Raw genomic sequence first — 26476 nt, 5'->3', positions numbered from 1 at the left:
GAGAACAAGTTCTCATTTACAACTGCGACCTGGCCAAGATAAAGCAAAGCAGTTCGACACATATAACAACAGAGAGTTACACATGGAGTAAAACAAACATACAGTCAATAATACAGTAGAAAAATAAGTCTATATACAATGTGAGCAAATGAGGTGAGATAATGGAGGTAAAGGCAATAAGTAGGCCATGGTGGCGAAGTAAATACAATATAGCAATTAAAACACTGGAATGGTAGATTTGACAGTAGATGAGTGTGCAAAGTAGAAATACTGGGGTGCAAAGGAGCAAAATAAATAAATAAATAAATATAGTAGGGGAAGAGGTAGTTGTTTGGGCTATTTATAGATGGGCTATGTACAGGTACAGTGATCTGTGAGCTGCTCTAACAGCTGGTGCTTAAAGCTAGTGAGGGAGATAAGTGTTTCCAGTTTCAGAGATTTTTGTAGTTCGTTCCAGTCATTGGCAGCAGAGAACTGGAAGGAGAGGCGGCCAAAGGAGGAATTGGCTTTGGGGGTGACAAGTGAGATATACCTGCTGGAACGCGTGCTACGGGTGGGTGCAGCTATGGTGACCAGCGAGCAGAGATAAGGCGGGACTTTAGCTAGCAGGGTCTTGTAGATGACCTGGAGCCAGTGTGTTTGGCGGCGAGTATGAAGCGAGGGCCAGCCAACGAGAGCGTACAGTTCGCAGTGGTGGGTAGTATATGGGGCTTTGGTGACAAAACGGATGGCACAGTAATAAACTGCATCCAATTTGTTGAGTAGGGTGTTGGAGGCTATTTTGTAAATGACATCGCCGAAGTCGAGGATTGGTAAGATGGTCAGTTTTACGAGGGTATGTTTGGCAGCATGAGTGAAGGATGCTTTGTTGCGAAATAGGAAGCCAATGCTAGATTTAACTGGGGATTGGAGATGTTTAATGTGAGTCTGGAAGGAGAGTTTACAGTCTAACCAGGCACCTAGGTATTTGTAGTTGTCCACATATTCTAAGTCAGAACCGTTCAGAGTACTGATGCTGGACGGGAGGGCAGGTGCATGCAGCGATCGGTTGAAGAGCATGCATTTAGTTTTACTTGTATTTAAGAGCAGTTGGAGGCCACGGAAGGAGAGTTGTATGGCATTGAAGCTTGTCTAGAGGGTTGTTAACACAGTGTCCAAAGAAGGGCCAGAAGTATACAGAATGGTGTCGTCTGCGTAGAGGTGGATCAGAGACTCACCAGCAGCAAGAGCGACATCATTGATATATACAGAGAAGAGAGTCGGCCCAAGAATTAAACCCTGTGGCACTCCCATAGAGACTGCCAAAGGCCCGGACAACAAGGCCCTCAGATTTGACACACTGAACTCTGTTGGAGAAGTAGTTGGTGAACCAGGCGAGGCAATCATTTGAGAAACCAAGGCTGTTTAGTCTGCCGATGAGGATGTGGTGATTGACAGAGTCGAAAGCCTTGGCCAGGTCAATGAATACGGCTGCACAGTATTGTTTCTTATCGATGGCAGTTAAGATATCATTTAGGACCTTGAGCGTGGCTGAGGTGCACCCATGACCAGCTCTGAAACCAGATTACATAGCGGAGAAAGTACGGTGGGATTCGAAATGGTCGGTGATCTGTTTGTTAACCTGGCTTTCGAAGATCTTAGAAAGGCAGGGTAGGATAGATATAGGTCTGTAGCAGTTTGGGTCAAGAGTGTGTCCCCCTTTGAAGAGGGGGATGACCGCAGCTGCTTTCCAATCTTTTCGAATCTCAGAAGACACGAAAGAGAGGTTGAACAGACTAGTAATAGGGGTTGCAACAATTTCGGCAGATAATTTTAGAAAGAAAGGGTCCAGATTGTCTAGCCCGGCTGATTTGTGGGGGTCCAGATTTTGCAGCTCTTTCAGAACATCAGCTGACTGGATTTGGGAGAAGGAGAAATGGGGAAGGCTTGGGCGAGTTGCTGTGGGGGGTGCAGTGCTGTTGATCGGGGTAGGGGTGGCCAGGTGGAAAGCATGGCCAGCCGTAGAAAAATGCTTATTGAAATTCTCAATTATAGTGGATTTATCGTTTCCTATCGAGTTTCCTATCATCAGTGCAGTGGGCAGCTGGGAGGAGGTGCTCTTATTCTCCATGGACTTTACAATGCTGCTGCCAATGACTGGAACGAACTACAAAAACCTCTGAAACTGGAAACACTTATCTCCCTCACTAGCTTTAAGCACCAGCTGTCAGAGCAGCTCACAGATCACTGCACTTGTACATAGCCCATCTATAAATAGCCCAAACAACTACCTCTTCCCCTACTGCATTTATTTATTTTGCTCCTTTGCACCCCAGTATTTCTATTAGGCACTCATCTACTGTCAAATCTACCATTCCAGTGTTTTAATTGCTATATTGTATTTACTTCGCAACCATGGCCTATTTATTGCCTTTACCTCCCTTACCTCACCTCATTTGCTCACATTGTATATAGACTTATTTTTCTACTGTATTATTGACTGTATGTTTGTTTTACTCCATGTGTAACTCTGTGTTGTTGTATGTGTCGAACTGCTTTGCTTTATCTTGGCCAGGTCGCAGTTGTAAATGAGAACTTGTTCTCAACTTGCCTACCTGGTTAAATAAAGGTGAAATAAAAAATAAAAACAATGTCCCAGAACTTTTTTGAGTTTGTGTTGCAGGAAGCAAATTTCTGCTTGAAAAAGCTAGCCTTGGCTTTTCTAACTGCCTGTGTATATTGGGTTCTAACTTCCCTGAAAAGTTGCATTTCACGAGGACTGTTCGATGCTAACGCAGAACGCCACAGGATGTTTTTGTGTTGGTTAAGGGGAGTCAGGTCTGGAAAGAACCATGGGCTATATCTGTTCCTGGTTCTAAATTTCTTGAACGGGGCATGCTTATTTAAGATGGTGAGGAAGGTGTTTAAAAAAAATAACCAGGCATCCTCTACTGACGGGATGAGGTCAATATCCTTCCAGGATACCCGGGCCAGGTCGATTAGAAAGGCCTGCTCGCTGAAGTGTTTCAGGGAGCGTTTGATATATATATATATAGATATAGCCAGTCACCTGTAAATATATTTTTTTAAACACAAACAGTTAATTGGTCTGGTATCTAGCCTATCTATACAGTGTACGGAGTGAACAGACAAGAAATCAATATTAATAATCTTTGTCAGTGAGCCAATGGTGGATCCACAGATTATGATTTTTGACAGGCCTATTGTACCAACTGCTGGTGTCAATAACATACACAAAGGCTTGGAAACAGCCCTTATATATATATATATATATATATATAGCCCTGACCTTGTTACCTTGCTTCTACTGTAAGACCCACTCATTGTGTAACAAAAAAATATATATTTTTCCCATATCCATATGAGAAAAAGTGAGTTGCATACCATTTCAATTGAGCGCTTATTTGTTAAATTTATTTATTTCATTCCATCCCCTTAACTATTCAATTCAGATCAATTACCACAACACTTTGGCTCTCTTTCACAAGTTCAAAGACATCAAGAAACTCTGTAGCATAAACTACACAATAGTGCGATTCTTTCCATCATTACAACTTAGGCCTTGGCCAACAATTAATTACCAAGTGTCCCTCTTTGCTGCTAAGACAGGTTAATGTAAGGTTGACAATGCTTAAACTGTCAAAGATTAGGCCTAAACATTATTGTTGAGCCTCTCCTGAATAACCATCAGGGATGGAAAAGGTCTTGGACTGTTTTTTGAGTTCTCCTATAGTGTAGTCCACGTGGATGCATATATGTCTGGAACTGTCCTCTGAGGGATACATGTTAACCTCGCCCACCACTGTGGTGTCCTGTCTAACATCCACTGCTTCATCCAGATACAACACTGCCTGCTTCCAGTGCGTCTCCGGTTTGAACGGAGATGTGGAGAGAACCAGGGGCTTTTCCTCGCCACCGGGAAAGGTCACCGTGAACCACACGCAGAGCGCGTTCACGGCAGATGAACCGAAACACTCGCACTTGAATGCCCCCTTCACGGATTTCAGCTGCTCCGTGGTAACCGAGTACAGATCTAACTCGGCGAACTTGGAGGGGTGGGAGAGCACGTCCTCTACCGTCACCAAGTTCACGGTGATGTCATTGCTCATGATGCATTTCCTGGCGAAGTCAGACATGCACGACATGTCCACGTCGTACTGGTCCTTCACAGTTGACCAGAAACTTAGCCGGTCCTCCACCACCAAGTCATTGATGGGTGCAATGTACAGTTCGGCCTTGGAAGGCAAAATAAGGCCGCCGGCTTTAAGCCATTTGTCGCGGGCGAAGAGGACAGAATTCAGCATAGATTCGTGAAGCAGCGCGTACCCCATCCACTCGCTTACTATCACGTCCACCTGCTCCGGCAAATCGATTGTCTCCAGAGTCCCTTTAATCACATCGATTATGTCTTCCATCTTGTTGTGTTTAACGATTTTAACAGCTTGATCAGCGATTGAACTAGCCTCCACCGCGTAAACTTTCCTGGCCCCGGCTTGGGCGCAAAATATGCTTAGAACACCGGTTCCTGCCCCGACATCCAATACTACTTTCCCTTGGATCAAACTGCTGTTCCTCAGTATCCCTGTCCTGTACGTGTTCGTCCGGACAGTGTCTGCAATCATTTCCTCGTGAATGGTAACATCGGAATAGCTGTCAAAGTACAGGTTATCCTGCACATTTTTGTCTAATTTCCTTTTCTTTGTGAAGTAGGACATTTCGCTTGCCCTCAGATTCTTGTTATCACGTTGGAACTTCAGTGCATTATACTTCCGGAAAGAGGAAACGGGTTGCACCATGGTCTTTGTCGTTTAAGAAACAGTCGAATTCGTAGATTTGCTAGCTATTTGTTTTTGAAGAACTACATTTCCCAGAAGTAAAAAGTGAACCATCAAATGACAGTGGTCGCAATGCGTTGTTTGATGCCGCGTTCAAACCATCTGTGAGCTCAGAACTCGGAAACTCTGACTTCAATGCGTTCAAAACAACTGGGAACTCGAAAAAAACAAGCGCGGACTGGGAAACGGTCATCCAACTCAGAATTTCACCTCGGAAAATCGGGAATCTTTCTAGAGCTCCGACTTTCCGACCTGAGGATCACTGACGTCATGATTTGCGCTCGTATTTTTCCGATGTCCCAGTTTATTTGAACGCGGCATCATTCACCGATTGATCAATGGATGACATGAGTAGCAGGACATCAAATATCATCTTGAAGAATAGTGACGAACCTGTTTGATCATGAAAATATGTGACTACTGAATGTGCACAACCACAACCATCCATATCAAATGCAGCATTAAAGAAAATTATCATCTCCATTTTCTTCACTACTCATCATCTTATATCTTATGGTCCATTCAAGAAAACTCCGAACTTGGAAAAATAGAGGTCAAATCATGACGTCAGTGGTCTTGAAGTCGGAAAGTCGGAGAGACCCATGCTCCCAAAGAGGCCCATGCTCCCAAGTTGGAATTCCAAGTTGGCGGACCTTTCAAAATGATTTTTTCCAGTTTGAGCTTGTTTTTTCCCCAAGTTCCCAGTTTTCTTAAATGCATTGTGCAAATTCGAGTTCCGAGTTCCCAGATATTTTGAACAAGGCATTATGGTGCCTTATAAAAGAAATTACGATGCAGTGGGCATCATAGGCCCACATGTGCTCCATCAGGACATGCTTTGCTGTGTGGAAGGCCAATTATAGGCTAAAGCATGCCCACAAATAGTTCTAAGCTCTCCACCCCGAAAATGATGGCAGGTAGAACACATGTTAATGGCACTGTTCTCCTCTCAGTGAATCCTCTGTGACTTTCCCAGTTCCTTCCACATATCCTTGGCTAGCGCTAGTTGGAGAATTAGCAGGAGCTGTATTCCATTTCACTAAGATGAAAAGGAGAGAGCTGCCAGGTTGTTGGGTTTTCCAGGATTCCTTTCAAATTAATACTTAGGACAATGTGATGAAAAATTAGAATCTGGTGCCCAACGGCACAGTCGGTGATGTGGCACGCAACCATTGGTTGAAACATGCAACGTCTGAGCAGGGGGGCGTAACCAGGGTGTCTATCTGGCCTCACCTCCCCTCACAGTTGCAGGAAGCCCCCCCCCCCGCACACACATACACAGGTAGCCTGGCTGGCCCCATGCCAGGGCCAATCAGATCTTCACCACATCCCCCAATATGATGGATGACATGAATTCCTTTTAACCTTAACAAAATGACAACACATCATCATCGCCTGTCTCTCTACAGACAGAAGAGTAGCTACAAAGCAGCTTTTGGTCTGACAAGCTGTACTTTTTTCTTCACCTTCGGTTTGCCTGCATGTGCTGCTTCTCTTGTTTGTGATGAAGTCACCTTGTACAGTTCCTATCATGGGTAGCAGTGTTGTCTATCTTGCTTTCTTCCTGCTCACTCTCTCTCTCACACAGACATACACACTAAGATAACACACGTGTTTGCATAAAATCACCCCTATTATATAATGTAATTTCCCAATCTCACATTATTGGAGGATTAAAAAAAACACGTTTGCTCAGATGTGAGCACCTGATCTCCTTTAATGAAAGTTTTCTATCACTGTTTGCTGATCTAAACCACGGGCTCACTGGAGTCTGATTGGTGAGTCTGATGGATTGCCAGGAGGGAAGGCATTGTGTTCACTGGCCCTGAAACATGTTGAAAAATTTCAGAGATGTTAAAGTAGGGAGATGGGAGAGAAAAGCAAGGGAGCTGATGGTTGGTCAACCATGAGTACAGCTAGAGGAAACCAAATCACTTTGGAAAAATCGATAACCTACCCGCCCAAAGCTGATCTTTATTTTCTTCTTCTTTTCAAGATCAGAAGTTGTTTGTGAAGGACTCGTTACATCATGCTGAGACAGACAGCAAGAATTAAGAAGAGTACTGAGTGAGTGAGTATATCTGGTTTGTGCGTATGTACAGTCTGCTGGAGTTGTGGTGATGACCATGTACAGCACATGCCTATATTTAGATGTCACTATGTATGTGTTTCCTGTTTGGCATGTGTGTTTTGAGAGAAAGAGAGGCAGGTGTGAAGGTTCTGAGTTCTGAGTTTCAGAATACTAACAGGGAGGGAGAGACAGACAGAGAGAGAATGAGACAGACAGAAAGAGAGACAGAGAGAGAAAGAGAGAGAGAGAGAGCGAGAGAGAAAGGTAGCAAGAGTGAGCAGGCTCTTTGTACTGGAAAAGAGGATGTGGTGCTTCTTTTTGGGCAGCTGCTGTCAGTCTGTACAGTCCCCTAGGAGTAGCCTGACTGCTGTCAGCATGACCAGACCTGTCACCTGCCTTAGCACTAGCCACACACACATACGCACACACACACAGACATACAGGAATGAATGCACGCACACGCACACACGCACACGCACACGCACACGCACACGCACACACACACACACACACACACACACACACACACACACACACACACACACACACACACACACACACACACACACACACACAGACACACACACACAGGTCCAGTGTCCTAGCAATCAGTCTCAGTGTCATGATCCCCCATTCCAGAAGACTAGCATGCTGAGTAACAGACACTGGGATGCAATGGCGGACTATCGATCATTTCCTGGGATCAATAGGAGAGTACTTTGATATTTTACTTTCATAGAACGGGGTTACATAAGCGAACAGTGGTCTGTCATAAAACAGCTTTTCCTTTTAAACAAAACATTGATTATTGTTTTAAATTGTTCTCTCTGTTTCCATGACAAACACAGTTCTCACACACAAACCATGTTTTTTTCTGTCTAGGATCTGAAACAGAGGAGAAAGCATATCTAAAACCATAGGAAACACATACACACAAGCACAATAATCAGAGATATTATCAAGCGCAAATATATAGAATTTGTCTTGCAGCAGTTTGGATGAGGAGTATTGGAGGTTGTGGAAGCGCTTTCTATAAGCCCTCCTCCATCATCATCCCTTTCCTTCCCCATCATCCCCTGCCCCTCCTATCCCACCCACCCTCCCCCTCCCTCCCGCATCCTCCCACTCATTCTCCTGACCAGTTGCTGTGACAGGATCTTGGCCCGTCAATCATGGCCCCATGAATCAATTCAATAATTACATCCCCTTTCCCCGAAGACCTGCTTCCCCTCCTTCCTCGTGTCAGTTACATTAGACTGCAATTAGATTCAATTACTAAGTACAACCTGCAAATATGACAGACACCAAGGAGGCAGGGAGAGAGAGATGCTGACTGCATCACAATTCCTCCTCAGTATAATTTGTATCTAGACTACAATTGGAAATATGCATGATTATTCACGGACGCTATTAGACATTTCACATCTTGTCCTTTTTTCATATTCAATCAACATGCTTGTACATTGTTGTAATATATGCATTACAACTATGTTCTCCCAGGTTTCCAGATGATTCATGTTATGTTCTACTGTATGTTGTGTGTATGTTAGTCATTGAAATTAAATTCCAATAACTTTTATATCCTCTTAAGGGAACTTTATGTGTGGTGACAGAGTGGTGCATACAAGACACATAACAACATAGACGACAACAACATGTACAGTCATGTTTCAGTCTTTTGATACAACGTGTGCAGAAGCCTTGTGTGCCTTTATACTCCGGTTCCGTCCACTCTTCCCGTCCGCCTCCATATCACTTAACCACTTAACCACCAAGTCAAGTGAAGACAACACTGCTCATTAATCAAAGATCCTGGAAAAAAAAGGTTGATCAGGTTTTAAGTGCTCCAAACGGACTGTAGTGAACAGATCATGATGGTGCACTTAGAGAAGTGCTTAATGCTCTGAGTTGTTGAAACAGAAATAGCCACAGATGGTTTAAATAATTGCCCTGAGCTTAGGTTTTTAAACGAAAGACATGCAATATGGTATAGACCAGTGGAGGCTCCTCATTGGAGGAATGGGAGGACCATCCTCCTCAGTGAATTTCATTTTTAAAAAATGTTTAAAAACATTAAAAAAGTTATCCTTTTTAGATAAAACTACACTAAGTATAATCACGTCACCAAATAATTTATTAAAACACTATTTTGCAAGGAATGTCTACAGTACACTCAACAAAACTCTGTAGGGTAGCACCATGGTGTAGCCCGAGGACAGCTAGCTTCCGCCCTCCTCTGGGTACATTGACTTCAATACAAAACCCAGGAGGCTCATGGGTTTCACCCACTTCCATAGACTTACACAGTAAGTCCAATCAGAGCTCTTGCAGCATGAACTGACATGTTGTCCACCCAATTAAAGCATCAGATAATGAATCTAGTACTGAAGGCATAAGCTACAGCTAGCTATCACTACAGTGTATAACATGTGGTCAGTAGTTGACTCCAAGAGAGAGAAAGACAATAGTTAAACAGTTTTTAACAAATTCATTTCTTCCAAAATAAAGGGGCTAGCAAGAGAGAAATAGAGAGATATTTTGTCTTTTATTTTTTTCAGTTTCAGTTTAGCCCACAAACACTGCTCAAACAGATGTCTGCTGTGTTAGCTAGCTGGCTATGAGTGCTAAACTGCTTACTGATTGTACTCTGTAATGTTACTGCATGATTGTAGTGGGTTCACTAACGCGTTAATTCTATTAGCTATGTTTATGTTACTTTAGCTAATATAGTGACAATGATGTAGGTTGTGTGTAGCGGTTATGATATGGTTTGGCTTGGAAAGGTTTTTTCGCCTGGTCATATACTGCTGTTGTGTTGTGCATTGAAGTCCACAAGCTAAGAGACAAGGTGAGAGGAGGAGAATGTACAGATGCGTGTAGGAATACAACGTGGCTGCTATGAAAGTGAACTGTGTTTTGACTCATCATACCAAAGGATGCTCGTGTTTCTTGGCCCAAGCAAGTCTATTCTTCTTATTGGCGTACTTTAGTAGTGGTTTCTTTGCAACAATTCGACCATGAAAGCCCGATTCAAGCAGTCTCCTCTGAACAGTTGATGCTACTTGAACTCTGTGAAGCATTTATTTGGGCTGCAATTTCTGAGGCTGGTAACTCCAATGAACTTATCCTCTGTAGCAGAGGTAACTCTTCCTTTCCTGTGGCGGTCCTCATGAGAGCCAGTTTCATCATAGCGCTTGATGGTTTTTGCGACTGCACTTGAAGAAATGTTCAAAGTTCTTGAATTCTTCCAAATTGACTGACCGTCATGTCTTAAAGTAATGACTGTCGTTTCTCTTTGCTGATTTGAACTGTTCTTGCCATAATATGGACTTGGTCTTTTACCAAATAGGGCTATCTTCTACCTTTCCACAAAACAACTGATTGTCTCAAACGCATTAAGAAGGAAAGAAATTCCACAACTTAACATTTAACAAGGCACACCTGTTAATTGAAATGCATTCCAGGTACTACCTCATGAATCTGGTTGAGAGAATACCAAGAGTGTCATCAAGGCAAAGGGTGGCTACTTTGAAGAATGTCAAACGTAAATATATTTTGATTTGTTTAACACTTTTTTGGTTACTACATGATTCATTATGTGTTATTTCACAGTTTTGATGTCTTCACTATTATTCTACAATGTAGAAAATAGTAAAAATAAAGGAAAACCCTTGAATGAGTAGGTGAGTCCAAACTTTTAACTGTTACAGTACATTTTAAATAGAAAAATCAGAGTCTCAGTGTCACTCTGTTAATGTTGAAATGCCCTTTAGTTTTTAAATACGGCGCGTGACATGGTTCAATGCACCAATAAATCAGCACACTCTACTTTTTCAGTTTTTCAAATTGGTGCCGTCTTGAAGGTAAAATTAAGATTATGTATACCGTGCTAATGAAGATACAAAAAAGAGTAACGGAGCACCATGTAAAATAGTCCCAGTCGGTATTAAATAGAACTTTGGCCTTGTGGTTACCTAGGTTACCCCATTGGCTCACAGCAAATACTTCACCTTTTTCAAACACGATTTTTTCTTGTTGTCTGTTGTTTTAGTAAATTACAAAACTACATTTAAGAAAAGTACATGTCTAAAGATTACTTTTCAACAGTGCCTGCTCCCGAGTGTTCTCACTACTTAGAAAAACACAATATTGTAGGGCTTCCCTCATGCCCCTTTTCATGTCGATGCTGGCAACCACATGAGTGAGTGCTAGTGAGCTACCGACCGGAACATTAACCTAGCCAAGACCAAGAACACAAACAAACGGACTATACAGCAACAAGTACTCAGTGGAGTTACAAACTATACTAAACAAGTTAAATGTCTTACATGTGATGAAATGTTTTCCACACTCATAGCTATGTTTAGCCTACTTGGCCACCAGGTCCACACATTTTCCACTCTCCCACGCTGAATATTCTGTAGCTACAGGGCTCTTATTGCAGGCGCTATTGTCCGGCAAACTTTTTCAAACGAGGCATTTGTGGTAAATGCATGGGGTCCGCAAGTTTATATGAACCTCAGCTATTCTGAGTTGCATCAGTTTTTTGTTATTTGTACATTGCATAAGCATTGATAGGACCATAGGACACATCCCGAAGCATAGATCCATGCATATTCAAGTCACATGCTATAATATTACCAGGCGTGCAGGGCAGGCTATGTGTGGACACTAGGCGCACAGCAGGCTATGTGTGGACACCACAGGGAAATGGCCAATTAGCATGCAGGTGATAATTGGAAGGATAGCAGACATCTGGCTTATTGATGGTAGAGCCTGGTTTGTTTACAAACTCAGATAGGGAACTATTCATTCAAGATCATCTGAGGTCAAGGAATGGAATTATATAGACAGACATCCTTTCCCTAACAATGTTTACACAATATATTGAATGTATAGAGCTATGCAATTATGGGCAGTATCTTCTGAACAGCAAGAGAAACATAAGCCTATAAGGAGAACTGCAGGGTACAATATGAAAACACAAATCTGGAAATTCAGCCTTTTCAATATCTACTGTAACTGTTTAGAGGGCACATACAATCTAACGTCACAGTATTTGTTTAAATAACAAACATAAGCAGTGTTTCTATCCTCTCAATAAAAAGGCCGGACTGGGAGCAGCTCTGAGGAGATGAGATCCTTTAGGTTTCTCCTCAACACTGACCTTGAGGTTATGAAAATCAAAATCAATTCTTTTCAGTCTGAGACGTGGGTGGCAGTGGCAGCATTAGCAATGTGCTCAGTTCTCTCTCTCTCTCTGCTGTGAATACAGTAAGTTGTTCTGTCTCTGTGTCTCCCAGGTGCAGTCTAGACTAGTGAAGGCCGTTATGAGGAAACTGAAGTGTCAATCATGTCTGGAGTGGAGTGGGCCTTGCTGTCTGAAAAGACTGAGACCATATTCAAACTGTTGGTCCAGACTTGTGATGGAATTAAAGAAAATAGCAATTTGGCTAAGGACACCTACGGGGGATGGAGGGAGGGAGAGAGGGAGAGAGAGAGAGAGCATGTGTGTGCATGTCTCTCTGTCTGTGTTGCCGTGCATGCTTTCATGTGTGCATGTGTCTGTGTGTGAGAGAAAGTATGATTAAAATAACATCCGAAATCCATCATATTCATACCTGGTGAGTCATTTGGCTCAATTAAAGCAGCAAGTCTAAGTTGACATGGATATGTTGCAGATCCACCTTCTTATGGTGCTGGAAACAAAGCAGTTCCTGGAATGATATTGGTGCATTTTTTGGCTAAAAGTGCAGTGGTGTTCTAGACTTCCTCCTACTGTCTGTCAACTGTGGCAGGCAGGATAGACGTTTAGCTGTACAGTATTGCTCTCTCTCATCCTTTTAGAAAAATCCATTCTGGTACATTAGCACAACGTCTAATTGGTAGGCACTGTGTGTCTAATTGCATGCATTGATTGGTCCACAAACCTCCTCCACTTGAAATTAAATAAAAAAAAGGGAGGACTTTAAATTAGATAACTAAAATGAAAGCGTTAATTTCATGTTCAGCTGAATTTCATATGGTTTTGATGCAAAGAAAGGATTTGAAACAGCAGTCATTTCATTACTTGAAGTGCTGTATGCAATAAAATGTAATTGCGTTTGTACTTTGCATTCCTATTGAAATTCTGTTCAAGCCTTTGCACGGTGGCATGTGCTAATAGTAACCTCCTTAGTCTTTCGCTACGGCCTATTCAGTACGCTGTTCGATACCATTGGAACCAGACTCGCATTAGAGCTCCATTTCACCTCATAGATATTCATTTAGGATTTCTCTGCTATCTCTCGTACCTTCATACGTGTGCATGTTTTCTTATCAAGCGTACATTTGTTTTCTAATACTCCCAGGCTTGCATGTTTTTACCTAGAATGCATCGCTCCATACATCTGTTTGGCCAGATGGGACAGAAATGTACACTCTTGGGCAATTCTGTCCTTGATTACATGGCTACCTATGTAAGCAGTGTTTTTTTATGAGAGCGAGTGACGTGGTGACATCAAAGCAGATTCTAAAACACAGGAGGGTTGTGGTTGATTTGCCGGTGAACACCGTCTGGAGGAGGACTGCATGTCTTTGACAGGAAGTAATCAGGTTTTCTTTAGATATGCAAGACATGTTGACTGTTAATAGACTGTTCAATTATTAATTAACACCCTTTTTCTCCTTCTCTTTAATAATTCATGATAGTCACAAAGGTGTGCGAGCATGCCAGCCACACACACACTTCTGTAGCCTATGTTAGCAACGTGCATCTATTCATTCATGTTCCCTTGGTACATTTCATAAATGTTTCCAAATAGTGATAAATACATGTCTTCTCACAGACTTGGCTAAGTTTTGCTGCAGAGAATAGTTGGTTTTGAAGTATTTTTTGCACAGTTCAGTTCTGTTTTGAACAACACAGAGTTAGGTTCAATCCCAATACCCCCCCCCCCCCCCCCACCCTAAACCATAACCCTGACCTTAACCCCTACCCCTACCCTTATCCTAACCTTAACCTTAACCATAAACCTTACCTAACTATTTTAAATGTAAACTTCAATGGGGTAGGATCCTTGATAGCACGGACCAATACAAATACTAGAATGGAAGCAATTGTAAGTAATTATAACTTTATAACGAATCATGCAAAAACAAACAGTTAAGAGGAACATGCTCATTAATGTAGAGACAAACAAATATGCATATTTTTGCCATAAAATACATTTAAAAAAATCACTATTTAACAAGCTAGCGAACTAGCTAACATTAGCCAGCTGGCTATTCATTTAACTTGCTAAAGGGGCATTTGCCCTTTGTATGAATTGTAATTTGTTTTGTTTCATGTTTTATGGACTCCGGAGAAAACCAGCAAACCAGCCTGTCATCTTGTGTAACCCAGTGGATGTAATCAGTGGATGTAATCTAGTTAAAGAATTTACTGCAAATTAAATGTACAAATTTGTAAGCTTGCCTCGCTGTACGTCAATCACTTGTCATTGTTCTTTATTGTAGGATTGTTAACGTTAACAATTGAAGATATTTGCAGTGCAATGCAGCTGAAGTAACGTAGCTAACTATTTTCTTGCTTATAGTGGAGGATATAATGGAGTGGAGGATATAATGACGTGTATGCTATGGATGTGTAGCTATGTAGCCAATCTGTGTATGGACCCTAAAACATTTGGTATACATTTGAATTCAGAACAGTGGTTTTAATTGTTCTACAATGCTTCCACAAGTTAATCATGAATCCCTAAGACATTGCAGAAAGTGACTGAATGAAGGAAATGCGACATTACAGGCACATTATTGTTTTGCTGTTCTCATTTGTTGCTCAGTACAGGCATTGTGAAAAACACAAGGCTCATCGTCAATGAATTGCGTGGTAGTCTATCTATCCATTGGTGGCTTCTGATGTGCACGAGTGATGTAGTGATGTCCCTTTCCCCAGGGTTATTTATCTCTCCCTACCACTAGTTGCTCCGTTTTCGAGTGCCACTCCCCCACCGAGGGAAACTTGAAAATGAAGGGGGGGCTAAGGGGGGTGAGTATTGGGATTGAGACAGTGTGGGAAAAAAACTCAAACTCTCAGAGACAAAAAAAGTCAAACAAGACAGGCTATTTTGGCTGTGAAGTTCTGAAACCCTACATCCATAGCGTGCTCTGAGTAGCACAAAGTAGAATCTTGCCTAAGGGACAGTAAAGTGACCCGGCATAACCCTTAGCATGGGGACTATGGGCATTAGCCCTGAGGGTAGTGCAGCCAATGTCCCCATACAGTCAGGACACCATCACCATCCATCCAAAAACCTTTCCCTCTCTTTCCTCTAAGTGAGAAAGCATAGCGAGGAAGATAAGCTTTTCTCGCTTGGTTCACACAGCCAAGTAAATATGATGTTAATGTGTTGGCCATGTACAGCGAGTACTGTACCATACTTTACTGCACGTCTAGTCCTTGTCTACTCACCAGACCAATTTAGTCCCCTCCAGCTCTCTATGAGCATGACAGTCCAATGCAATATGTTCATATCTGGTATATCAGGTATTCCCTGTCTGTTTCTATGGCTTGAGATTGTCCAAGAACAATCAGAAATGTTTTGCTACAATATATCTACAGCATTAAATGAAATTCTTTCATTTTCTGCTCCTTTATTGGGAGTCCAAGGAAACATCATTCCACTGCTACTGTACTTCCTGAAAACAAAGACATAATCTATCGTATCCCAACAATCAGACTGAAACAGAAACAGCAGTTCCATTCTCTGATCACTAATTGGTCAGCTATAGTGTGGACCAGAGGTACCAGAGGGAAACATACGCTTCCTTGCTAAACTGCTGCTTCGGGCCTCTGCACAGGACACTTAGTTAAAACTTGGTCATTCTCCCTCCTCCCTGCCCCTCGGGAATGGTTAGGAGTCTGGCACTGTGTCTGTGAGGAAGCAGCGAGGCAGGGAGGAGGCGAGGAGGAGCGTGCTCTAGACGACAGTGTTATGATGTGAGGTATTGGGACACAGTCAAGATGGCAGGCTTCACAGCGTGGTGTTAAGTAAAACCTCTCTGCATCTGGCTAATACGCTGTAAATAATAGTCCGGCTCTGTAGCTCCCTTTTCTCTGGAATCGTCCCAGCATAATAAAGGGAACATTAAGCTGGATCAACCCTTTTTAACAGCGTTCCAAATGGGTCCCCCTTGGAATGGTGTCCGATTCTCAACACTCGGCATAAATAGCCTGATACAGATGTGATGAACTGAACGGGAAGGAACACACTCACAATGAACCTCAAATAATATTTTTTTCTTTCTTTTTTCATCGAATTGAAAGAAAAATCCACTGTTTCGTTACTGCTTTTCCAGCATGTTCTATGGCGTCAGCCTCCTATTAAATTCAGACCCATGAGTGAATCTACCTCACTTGGCTCTACCTCTGGTTACCAAGTAGGTTTGTGAATGTGAAACGCTCTCAGAGACTCAGAGGGTGATGGTAATGAAATGAATGTACCTGTTATAGATGGATCCATCTAGGAGACCTTTACAAGGTGAATACCCTCTCAACACCTCATATTGTATATTAATTCAGAGCTGTTGGAGCCTGGAGGCTCAGCAGGCAGGTGCTGCAGCTCTAAGTAACCCAGAGGTGGTCTCTGAGGCTGAGGTAGTGTTGAGTCAGGAGGTGGGGGGGTCTGAAGAAGCTGAGGCTGGGATTGAAACCTGCAGACTCCACCACCAGCAGCACCCCCCTATGGGTTTAGAATTGTCTGTCTCGGCAGGGAATGTTGATGAGGCAGCAAGCAGAGATAAATAAAGATTCTTTCATGCCCACACTAGATGGAAAATAGGTATACCGATGGTGTGTGTGTCCATCAATGTCCCAAAGGACACACACATGATGTCTATAGACAATAAAAGGCGAAAATAGAACAGCAACCCATGTTCAAGTCTAGCTTGCTTTACTTACCTATGAGATATGCAAATGTTTTTGCATAATAAGTACACGCAAGGGATAACCAACAAGGGGCTATGCGTTATATGGAAAATAGTGCACAATGTAGAAGGTGTGTGCCACTCCGCTACATGTCCATTTGAGCATGGTGAAGTTATTAATTACACTTCTGATGTTGTATTGATACACCAAGTCACTACAAAGATACAGGCGTCCTTCCTAACTCAGTTGCCGGAGAGGAAGGAAACCGCTCAGGGATTTCACCATGATGCCAATGGTGACTTTAAAACTGTTACAGAGTTTTAAAAAGTTGAAATGTAATCAAAAATGTAATCTACGTAATCCCCAAAAGTAATTATTTATCATGAGAGAGACATAAACAATAACTAGTAATGCTGCATACTCCAAGAAAATCTAATCTTTCTGGTAGAAATGGTTATAATTTGCTGAGGTGTAGTCAGTCACACATTCTCACCATATTACTAGCTGTCAAGCTACGTTTTGCAGGCAACAGATCACGCAACACATTTTGAGAAGCTGGAAACCAGGAAATGTATTTTGCTGCTTTCACAAAATACAGAAGCCAACTTTATCTTATTTTTTTTATTTAAAATTGTCGCTGTTCTTTCAAGCATTTGTTTTATACTACTGTTTAAAGTTTTTCTCACTCAAATCATTTAAACATTTTTGATGGAAACAAATAGTTGTTATGTATTGAGAAAGATTGCACTTTTGAGGACACAAGCTCAAGTACACAGTACAAATATGATAAAAATCTGAAAAATCTGAAATGTTTTATGATGTTTTTCCTATTTGTCACGTTCCTGACCTATTTCTGTTAGTTTGTTATATGTGTTAGTTGGTCAGGATGTGAGTTTGGGTGGGCATTCTATGTTTTCTGTTTCTATGTTGGTTTATGGGTTGCCTGGTATGGTTCTTAATTGGAGGCAGGTGTTTGGCGTTCCTCTAATTAAGAGTCATATTTAGGTAGGTGTTTTCACAGTGTTCGTTGTGGGTGATTGTCTCCTGTGTTTGTGTATGTCGTTGCGCCACACGGGACTGTTTTCGGTTTGTTTGTTCAGTGTCATTTATGTGTAGTTTTTTTTCCCTGTTCGTGCGTTCTCGTGTGTTATGTGAGTCCGTCGTCCAGATCTGTCTACACCGTTTGTTGTTTTGTTAGTTTATTAGTCAAGTTCGTGTTTTCGTGTTTTTCTTTAATAAATCATGTCTTCACAATCCGCTGCATATTGGTTCAATCCCTGCTCCTCCTCTTCTGATGAAGAGGAAGAGGAAAGCCGTTACAGAATCACCCACAAATCCAGAACCAAGCGGCGTGAGTTCGAGCAGGATTCTAAAAAAGGTATCATTGGCTTGGGAGGAGATATTGGACAGGAGAGGTCCATGGGCACAGCCGGGAGAATATCGCCGTCCCAAAGCTGAGCTGGAGGCAGCGAAAGCAGAGAGGCGGTGGTATGAGGAGGCAGCTAGGAGACGTGGCTGGAAGTCCGAGAGGAGACCCCAAAAATTTCTTGGGGGGTGGCTAAGAGGTAGTGGGCCAAGGGCAGGTAGGAGACCTGCGCCCACTTCCCAGGCTTACCGTGGAGAGCGGGAGTACGGGCAGGCGCCGTGTTACGCAGTAGAGCGCACGGTGTCTCCTGTACGAGTGCATAGCCCAGTGCGGGTTATTCCACCTCCCCGCACTGGTGGGGCTAGATTGGGCATTGAGCCAGGTGTCATGAGGCCGGCTCAACGCGTCTGGTCTCCAGTGCGTCTCCTCGGGCCGGCTTACATGGCACCAGCCTTACGCATGGTGTCCCCGGTTCGCCTACATAGCCCGGTGCGGGTTATTCCACCTCCCCGCACTGGTCGGGCGACGGGGAGCATTCAACCAGGTAAGGTTGGGCAGGCTCGGTGCTCAAGGGAGCCAGTACGCCTTCACGGTCCGGTATTTCCGGCACTACCTCCCCGCCCCAGCCCAGTAACCCCAGTGCCTCCAGTTCCGGCACCGCGCACTAAGCCACATGTGCGTCTCCTAAGTCCTGTGCACACTGTTGTTTCTCCCCGTACTCGTCCTGATGTGCGTGCACTCAGCCCGGTGCCACCAGTGCCGGTACCACGCACCAGGAATATAGTGCGCTTCGAGAGGTCAGTGTGTCCTGTCCCTGCTCCCCGCACTAGGCTTGAAGTGCGTGTCCTCAGTCAGGTGCCTCCAGTTCCGGCACCACGCACCAAGCCTACAGTGCGTCTCAGCCGGCCAGAGTCTGCCGTCTGCCCAACGGCGCAAGAACTGCCTGTCTGCCATGAGCCTGCAAAGCTGCCCGTCTGCCATGAGCCTACAGAGCCTTCCGCCAGACAGGAGCAGCCAGAGCCTTCCGCCAGACAGGTGCAGTCTGAGCCATCCGTCTCCGCAGCGCCATCTGATCCATCCGTCTCCCCAGCGCCATCTGAGCCATCCGTCTCCCCAGCGCCGTCTGAGCCATCCGTCTCCCCAGCGCCGTCTGAGCCATCCGTCTCCCCAGCGCCGTCTGAGCCATCCGTCTGTCCTGAGCCATTAGAGCCGCCCGTCTGTCCCGAGCCGTCAGAGCCGATAGTCAGTCAGGAGCCGCTAGAGCCAGTCATCAGTCAGGATCTGCCAGAGCCGCCAACCAGACAGGATCTGCCAGAGCCGCCAACCAGACAGGATCTGCCAGAGCCGCCAATCAGACAGGATCTGCCAGAGCCGCCAATCAGACAGGATCTGCCAGAGCCGCCAACCTGACAGGATCTGCCAGAGCCGCCAACCTGACAGGATCTGCCAGAGCCGCCAACCAGACAGGATCTGCCAGAGCCGCCAGTGAGCCATGAGCGTCCAGAGCCTTCAGCCAGCCATGAGCGGCCAGAGCCGTCAGCGAGCCATGTGCGTCGAGAGCCGTCAGCCAGCCATGTGCGTCGAGAGCCGTCAGCCAGCCATGTGCGTCGAGAGCCGTCAGCCAGCCATGAGCGTCCAGACCCGTCAGCCAGTCATGAGCTGTCCCTTAGCCCGGAGCGGCTATTTACCCAGAACTGCCCCTCAGTCCAGAGCTGTCTCTCTGTCCGGAGCTGCCTTTCAGTCCGGAGTTGCCCCTCTATCCTGATTTACCTCTCTATCCTGAGCTACCTCTCTATCCTGATCTATCCCTCTGTCTTGAGCTATCCCTCTGTCTTGATCTATCCCTCTGTCCCGGTGCTGCCCCTATTGTCGATGTTACCAAAAGGATTTTGTGGGGGTAAGATGAGGGTGGACATTCATAGGGGGAGATGGAAGCTGGGATTGACTATGGTGGGGTGGGGACCTCGCCCGGAGCCTGAGCCACCACCGTGGTTAGATGCCCACCCAGACCCTCCCCTAGACTTTGTGCTGGTGCGCCCGGAGTTCGCACCTTATGGGGGGGGTTATGTCACGTTCCTGACCTATTTCTGTTAGTTTGTTATATGTGTTAGTTGGTCAGGACGTGAGTTTGGGTGGGCATTCTATGTTTTCTGTTTCTATGTTGGTTTATGGGTTGCCTGGTATGGCTCTTAATTAGAGGCAGGTGTTTGGCGTTCCTCTAATTAAGAGTCATATTTAGGTAGGTGTTTTCACAGTGTTTGTTGTGGGTGATTGTCTCCTGTGTTTGTGTATGTCGTTGCGCCACACGGGACTGTTTTCGGTTTGTTTGTTCAGTGTCATTTATGTGTAGGTTTTTTTCCCTGTTCGTGCGTTCTCGTGTGTTATGTGAGTCCGTCGTCCAGATCTGTCTACACCGTTTGTTGTTTTGTTAGTTTATTAGTCAAGTTCGTGTTTTCGTGTTTTTCTTTAATAAATCATGTCTTCACAATCCGCTGCATATTGGTTCAATCCCTGCTCCTCCTCTTCTGATGAAGAGGAAGAGAAAAGCCGTTACACTATTCAACAAACTGTATGAGGAGGCTTAAAATTTCTTATATTTTTTCTAAATATAGTATAATCAGTTTATAAAACGACTAACTATAAGATTTCACCTTCCTTATTAAAATACATATTTGTATATTAAGTGTTAGAGAAAATGTGCAGAATAAGCACTGTCTCGTTGGCCTAAGTTTATGTCCTAATTTGACTCTGGTGCAGCTCATGTTGTTCTTCACATTACATTACATGTAATTACATTACTGTCTCTGGTAAACACACACTATATAAAATAAAACCAACGTTTATTTGTCACATGCACAGGATACAGAAGGTGTAAACGGTAGATTGAAATGGTTACTTGCATAGTGGAGTCTTTAATTTAGACATTTAGCTAGCAAGCTAGCTAGCTAAACAATTAACCATAATCCCAATTCATAAAGTTACTACACTTCATTAATCTACAGGTCGCTAAAGTTAACCAACTAGATTAAATGTTAGCTAGCTAGCTAACATGAGGCTATAACTAGGAATGCAAATGGCTCTGAGACACGAATAATATTACTACACAGGCCATACTAGCGAGCCAGCCAGCCAGCTAACTTTAGCTAGCTAGCTATCAGTACGTTTTAACTTGCAATGACAACGACTTTCTAACAAAATTAGAAACGTTGATATCTGAAAATGTATCTAGCTAGTCTCTTTTACCCATATACTGTGCATGGATGAACGCTTCTCTTTCTCTTTCACGGATGCCACGGTTGCCCTTTGTTTGAAGATGTAATCCGGAGACATGTGTTTTATACAACAGCCTTCTGTGTGTTCTCTTTTTGACTCCTTCTACATATTTGCAATCAAATGCCTGAATTTTCTCCATATCCTTAGGTATCATACTCTGCTTCCACCAGGCATTCCACTGATTTCAAAACTCGGTCCTCCAGAAAGTGGAGGCTGGAATGTGGAGAGCATTAGCAACATTATCACAGCTCTTCATGATATCTTTCAAAAAAAGACGCGTTAGAAAGGATTACCTACACATACTGAGCAGCTCATGCTACATGGCAGACCAATCCGAACTCATCTCTCACCATGTCCAGCCCATCCATTATCTCAGCAAGTGGGAAAGTTCCTATCTTTTTCCGTGGCTAAACCAACTAGGCTCGTAATTTAATAATTGTATTTTTATTTACAGATGGCATACACGTTTGTTATTATGGCACATGAAAGTTCACATGTTCCAAAAGGCAATTCTGACAAAAAAATATATACACTGCTCAAAAAAATAAAGGGAACACTTAAATAACACAATGTAACTCCAAGTCAATCACACTTCTGTGAAATCAAACTGTCCACTTAGGAAGCAACACTGATTGACAATCAATTTCACATGCTGTTGTGCAAATGGAATAGACAAAAGGTGGAAATTATAGGCAATTAGCAAGACACCCCTCAAAACAGGAGTGATTCTGCAGGTGGTGACCACAGACCACTTCTCAGTTCCTATGCTTCCTGGCTGATGTTTTGGTCACTTTTGAATGCTGGCGGTGCTCTCACTCTAGTGGTAGCATGAGACGGAGTCTACAACCCACACAAGTGGCTCAGGTAGTGCAGTTCATCCAGGATGGCACATCAATGCGAACTGTGGCAAAAAGGTTTGCTGTGTCTGTCAGCGTAGTGTCCAGAGCATGCAGGCGCTACCAGGAGACAGGCCAGTACATCAGGAGACGTGGAAGAGGCCGTAGGAGGGCAACAACCCAGCAGCAGGACCGCTACCTCCGCCTTTGTGCAGCGCCCTGCAAAATGACCTCCAGCAGGCCACAAATGTGCATGTGTCAGCATATGGTCTCACAAGGGGTCTGAGGATCTCATCTCGGTACCGATGCAAAGGAAGCTTTGAATTTGTCAATAGCCTACAGAGAGGTATGAGAAGAGTGTAGAGGTCGACCGATTATGATTTTTCAACGATACCGATACCGATTATTGGAGGACCAAAATGTATTTAGTTGTAATAATGACAATTACAACAATACTGAATTAACACTTATTTTAACTTATTATAATACATCAATAAAATACATTTAGCCTCAAATAAATAATGAAACATGTTCAATTTGGTTTAAATAATGCAAAAACAAAGTGTTGGAGAAGAAAGTAAAAGTGCAATATGTGCCATGTAAGAAAGCTAACGTTTAAGTTCCTTGCTCAGAACATGAGAACATATGAAAGCTGGTGGTTCCTTTTTTTTTTTTTATCCCCTTTTCTCCCCAATTTTCGTGGTATCCAATCGCTAGTAATTACTATCTTGTCTCATCGCTACAACTCCAGTACGGGCTCGGGAGAGACGAAGGTCGAAAGCCATGCGTCCTCCGAGGCACAACCCAACCAAGCCGCGCTGCTTCTTTAACACAGCCCGCCTCCAACCCGGAAGCCAGCCGCACCAATGTGTCGGAGGAAACACCGTGCACCTGGCCCCCTTGGTTAGCGCGCACTGCGCCCAGCCCGCCACAGGAGTCGCTGGAGCGCGATGAGACAAGGAAATCCCTACCGGCCAAACCCTCCCTAGCCCTAGACCACTGCGCCACCCGGGAGGCCCTGGTGGTTCCTTTTAACACGAGTCTTCAATATTCCCAGGTAAGAAGTTTTAGGTTGTAGTTATTATAGGAATTATAGGACTATTTCTCTCTATACCATTTGTATTTCATTAACCTTTGACTATTGTATGTTCTTATAGGCACTTTAGTATTGCCAGTGTAACAGTATAGCTTCCATTGCTCTCCTCGCTCCTACCTTGGCTCGAACCAGGAACACAACAACAACAGCCACCCTCGAAGCAGCGTTACCCATGCAGAGCAAGGGGAATAACTACTCCAAGTCTCAGAGCGAGTGACGTTTGAAACGCTATTAGCGTGCACCCCGCTAACTAGCTAGCCATTTAACATCGGTTACACCAGCCTAATCTCGGGAGTTAATAGGCTTGCAGCACAACGAAGAGCTTCTGGCAAAACGCAGGAAAGTGCTGTTTGAATGAATGCTTACGAGCCTGCTGCTGCCTACCACCGCTCAGTCAGACTGCTCTATCAAATCATAGACTTAGTTATAACATAATAACACACAGAAATATGAGCCTTAGGTCATTAATATGGTCGAATCCGGAAACTATCATCTCGAAAATAAGACGTTTATTCTTTCAGTGAAATACGGAACCGTTCCGTATTTATCTAACGGGTGGCATCCATAAGTCTAAATATTCCTGTTACATTGCACAACCTTCAATGTTATGTCATAATTACGTAAAATTCTGGCAAATTAGGCGGCCCAAACTGTTGCATATACACTGACTCTGCGTGCAATGAAAGCAAGAGAAGTGACACAATTTCACCTGGTTAATACTGCCTGCTAAACTGGATTTCTTTTAGCTAAATACAGTATGCAGGTTTAAAAATATATACTTCTGTGTATTGATTTTAAGAAAGGCATTGATGTTTATGGTTAGGTACATATTGGTGCAACGATACGCACCGCATCGATTATGTGCAACGCAGGACACGCTAGATAAACTAGTAATATCATCAACCTGTTACGACTCCAGCCGAAGTTGGCTCACCTGCCTGTTCGGGCGGTGCTCGGCGGTCGTTGTCACCGGCCTACTAGCCGCCACCGATCCCTTTTTCCTTTTCTGTTAGTTTTGTCTTATTAGTTTGCACCTGTTTCTATTTGTGTTTTCTTGATTTACTCGCCTATTTAAGCTTGTGAAGCCCGCTCTTGTTTGTGCGGGATTATTTTTGTTTACGCTTTGAGTTGGAGGTGTTGTTGTGCTCTGGACCGTGTTACCCTGTGTTTTGGGTTGGTCAGTGTTTCCGCCCTGTGTTTGGGCAGGACCATTTTTGTGCTGGAATATATTGCCATTTTTTCCTTTAACCCTCTGCTCTCTGCGCCTGTTTCCTACCTTCCACTCCTAGTCATCCGTGATACAACCATGTGTAGTTAACTAGTGATTATGATTGATTGATTGATTGTTTTTTATAAGATAAGTTTAATGCTAGCTAGCAACTTACCTTGGCTTCTACTGCATTCACGTAACAGGCAGGCTCCTCGTGGAGTGCATGTAATCAGGTGGTTAGAGCGTTGGACTAGTTAACTGTAAGATTGCAAGATTGAATCCCCCGAGCTGACAAGGTAAAAATATGTCGTTCTGCCCCTGAACGAGGCAGATAACCCACCGTTCCTAGTTAAATAAAGATTAAATATGTCACGTTCCTGACCTGTTTTATGTTATTTTTGTATGTGTTTAGTTGGTCAGGGCGTGAGTTGGGGTGGGCATTCTATGTTTTGTGTTTCTATGTTTAGGTCACTTGTAATTAGCCTTATATGGTTCTCAATCAGGGACAGGTGTTTGACGTTTTCCTCTGATTGAGAACCATATATAGGTTGGCTGTTCACACTGTTTGTGGGTGATTGTCTTCCGTGTCTGTGTAGGTTGCACCACACGGGACTGTTTCGGTTTGTTCGTTCGTTCGTTAGTGGTAGTCTGTACCTGTTCGTGCGTTCTTCATGTTTTATGTAAGTTCTCATGTTTTAGGTCAGTCTACGTCGTTTTGTTGTTTTGTAATTTTCCAAGTGTTTTTCGTGTTCGTCTTCGTCTTTCAATAAATTCATTATGTATTCACAACCCGCTGCATTTTGGTCCTCCGATCCTTCTCTCCTCTCCTCGTCCGAGGAGGAGGAAGAACTAGACACTCGTTACAAAATAAAATAAAATATATTAAGATTAAATAAATCGGCCAAATCGGTGTCCAAAAATACCTATTTCCGATTGTTATGAAAACTTGAAATCGGCCCTAATTAATCGGCCATTCCGATTAATCGGTTGACCTCTAGAAGAGTGCAATCTAATCTTATGTAGATATTCTAGATTGTCTAGCAGTTCCATGTAGAGTAAACCATACTTCACATAATACTGCAGAAGCAGTGTTCTCTTAATATAACAATGTGCAAATATGATAGCTTCCTGTACGGTGTTCCGTAAAAGACAGGAGCTCCCTGACATGTTTGAATAATACACAGTGTTCCCTCCCTCCCTGCTGTTAGTACCATTCGTTTCAATAATAACAAAAAAGGGTAAAAAGTAATAGATGTGTCTTGTATCATTTTATTGCTGAGTGCAAGGTCTCTACCAATTCAGACCTGGGTATCAATTTATCTTCCAGTTAGAGGGCTATATTTCAAAAACATCTCTTCTGCCCATCTGTAGAAAAATATGGAAGAGTTGATGAGTCGCACACTATATATACTGTAGGTGTATAATCTCCCAGTAAAATATTGGGTAAACCACCAACGTTTCGGCATCACTGGGCCTTCAGGATCCCTAAAGAAGGCGTAGTGATGGGTCTCTGAAGAAGGCGTAGTGATGGGTCTCTGAAGAAGGCGTAGTGATGAGTCTCTGAAGAAGGCGTAGTGATGGGTCTCTGAAGAAGGCGTAGTGATGGGTCTCTGAAGAAGGCGTAGTGATGAGTCTCTGAAGAACGCGTAGTGATGGGTCTCTGAAAAGGCGTAGTGATGAGTCTCTGAAGAAGGCGTAGTGATGGGTCTCTGAAGAAGGCGTAGTGATGAGTCTCTGAAGAAGGCGTAGTGATGGGTCTCTGAAGAAGGCGTAGTGATGGGTCTCTGAAGAAGGCGTAGTGATGAGTCTCTGAAGAACGCGTAGTGATGGGTCTCTGAAAAGGCGTAGTGATGAGTCTCTGAAGAAGGCGTAGTGATGGGTC

The 26476-nt window shown here is 43.6% G+C and overlaps 1 protein-coding gene across 1 annotated transcript; it reads right to left on the bottom strand.

Moving 5' to 3' along the window:
- Positions 1-3400: 3400 nt before the first annotated feature.
- prmt6 (protein arginine methyltransferase 6) lies at positions 3401-4781 on the bottom strand. The gene has a single exon (XM_055881455.1). The coding sequence runs from the start codon at positions 4713-4715 to the stop codon at positions 3660-3662; it is 1056 nt and encodes a 351-aa protein (XP_055737430.1). The 5' UTR covers positions 4716-4781; the 3' UTR covers positions 3401-3659.
- Positions 4782-26476: the final 21695 nt, after the last annotated feature.

Source organism: Salvelinus fontinalis, chromosome 25 (genome assembly GCF_029448725.1).
Source record: "Salvelinus fontinalis isolate EN_2023a chromosome 25, ASM2944872v1, whole genome shotgun sequence".
NCBI classification, from domain to species: Eukaryota; Metazoa; Chordata; class Actinopteri; order Salmoniformes; family Salmonidae; genus Salvelinus; species Salvelinus fontinalis.
Note: the sequence above shows the minus strand (reverse complement) of the source record. Positions and strands in the feature narration are given on the sequence as shown.

Coding starts and splice junctions, on each gene's coding strand:
- prmt6 (XM_055881455.1), bottom strand. CDS start 4,715: ATGTCCTACTTCACAAAGAAAAGGAAATTAGACAAAAATGTGCAGGAT.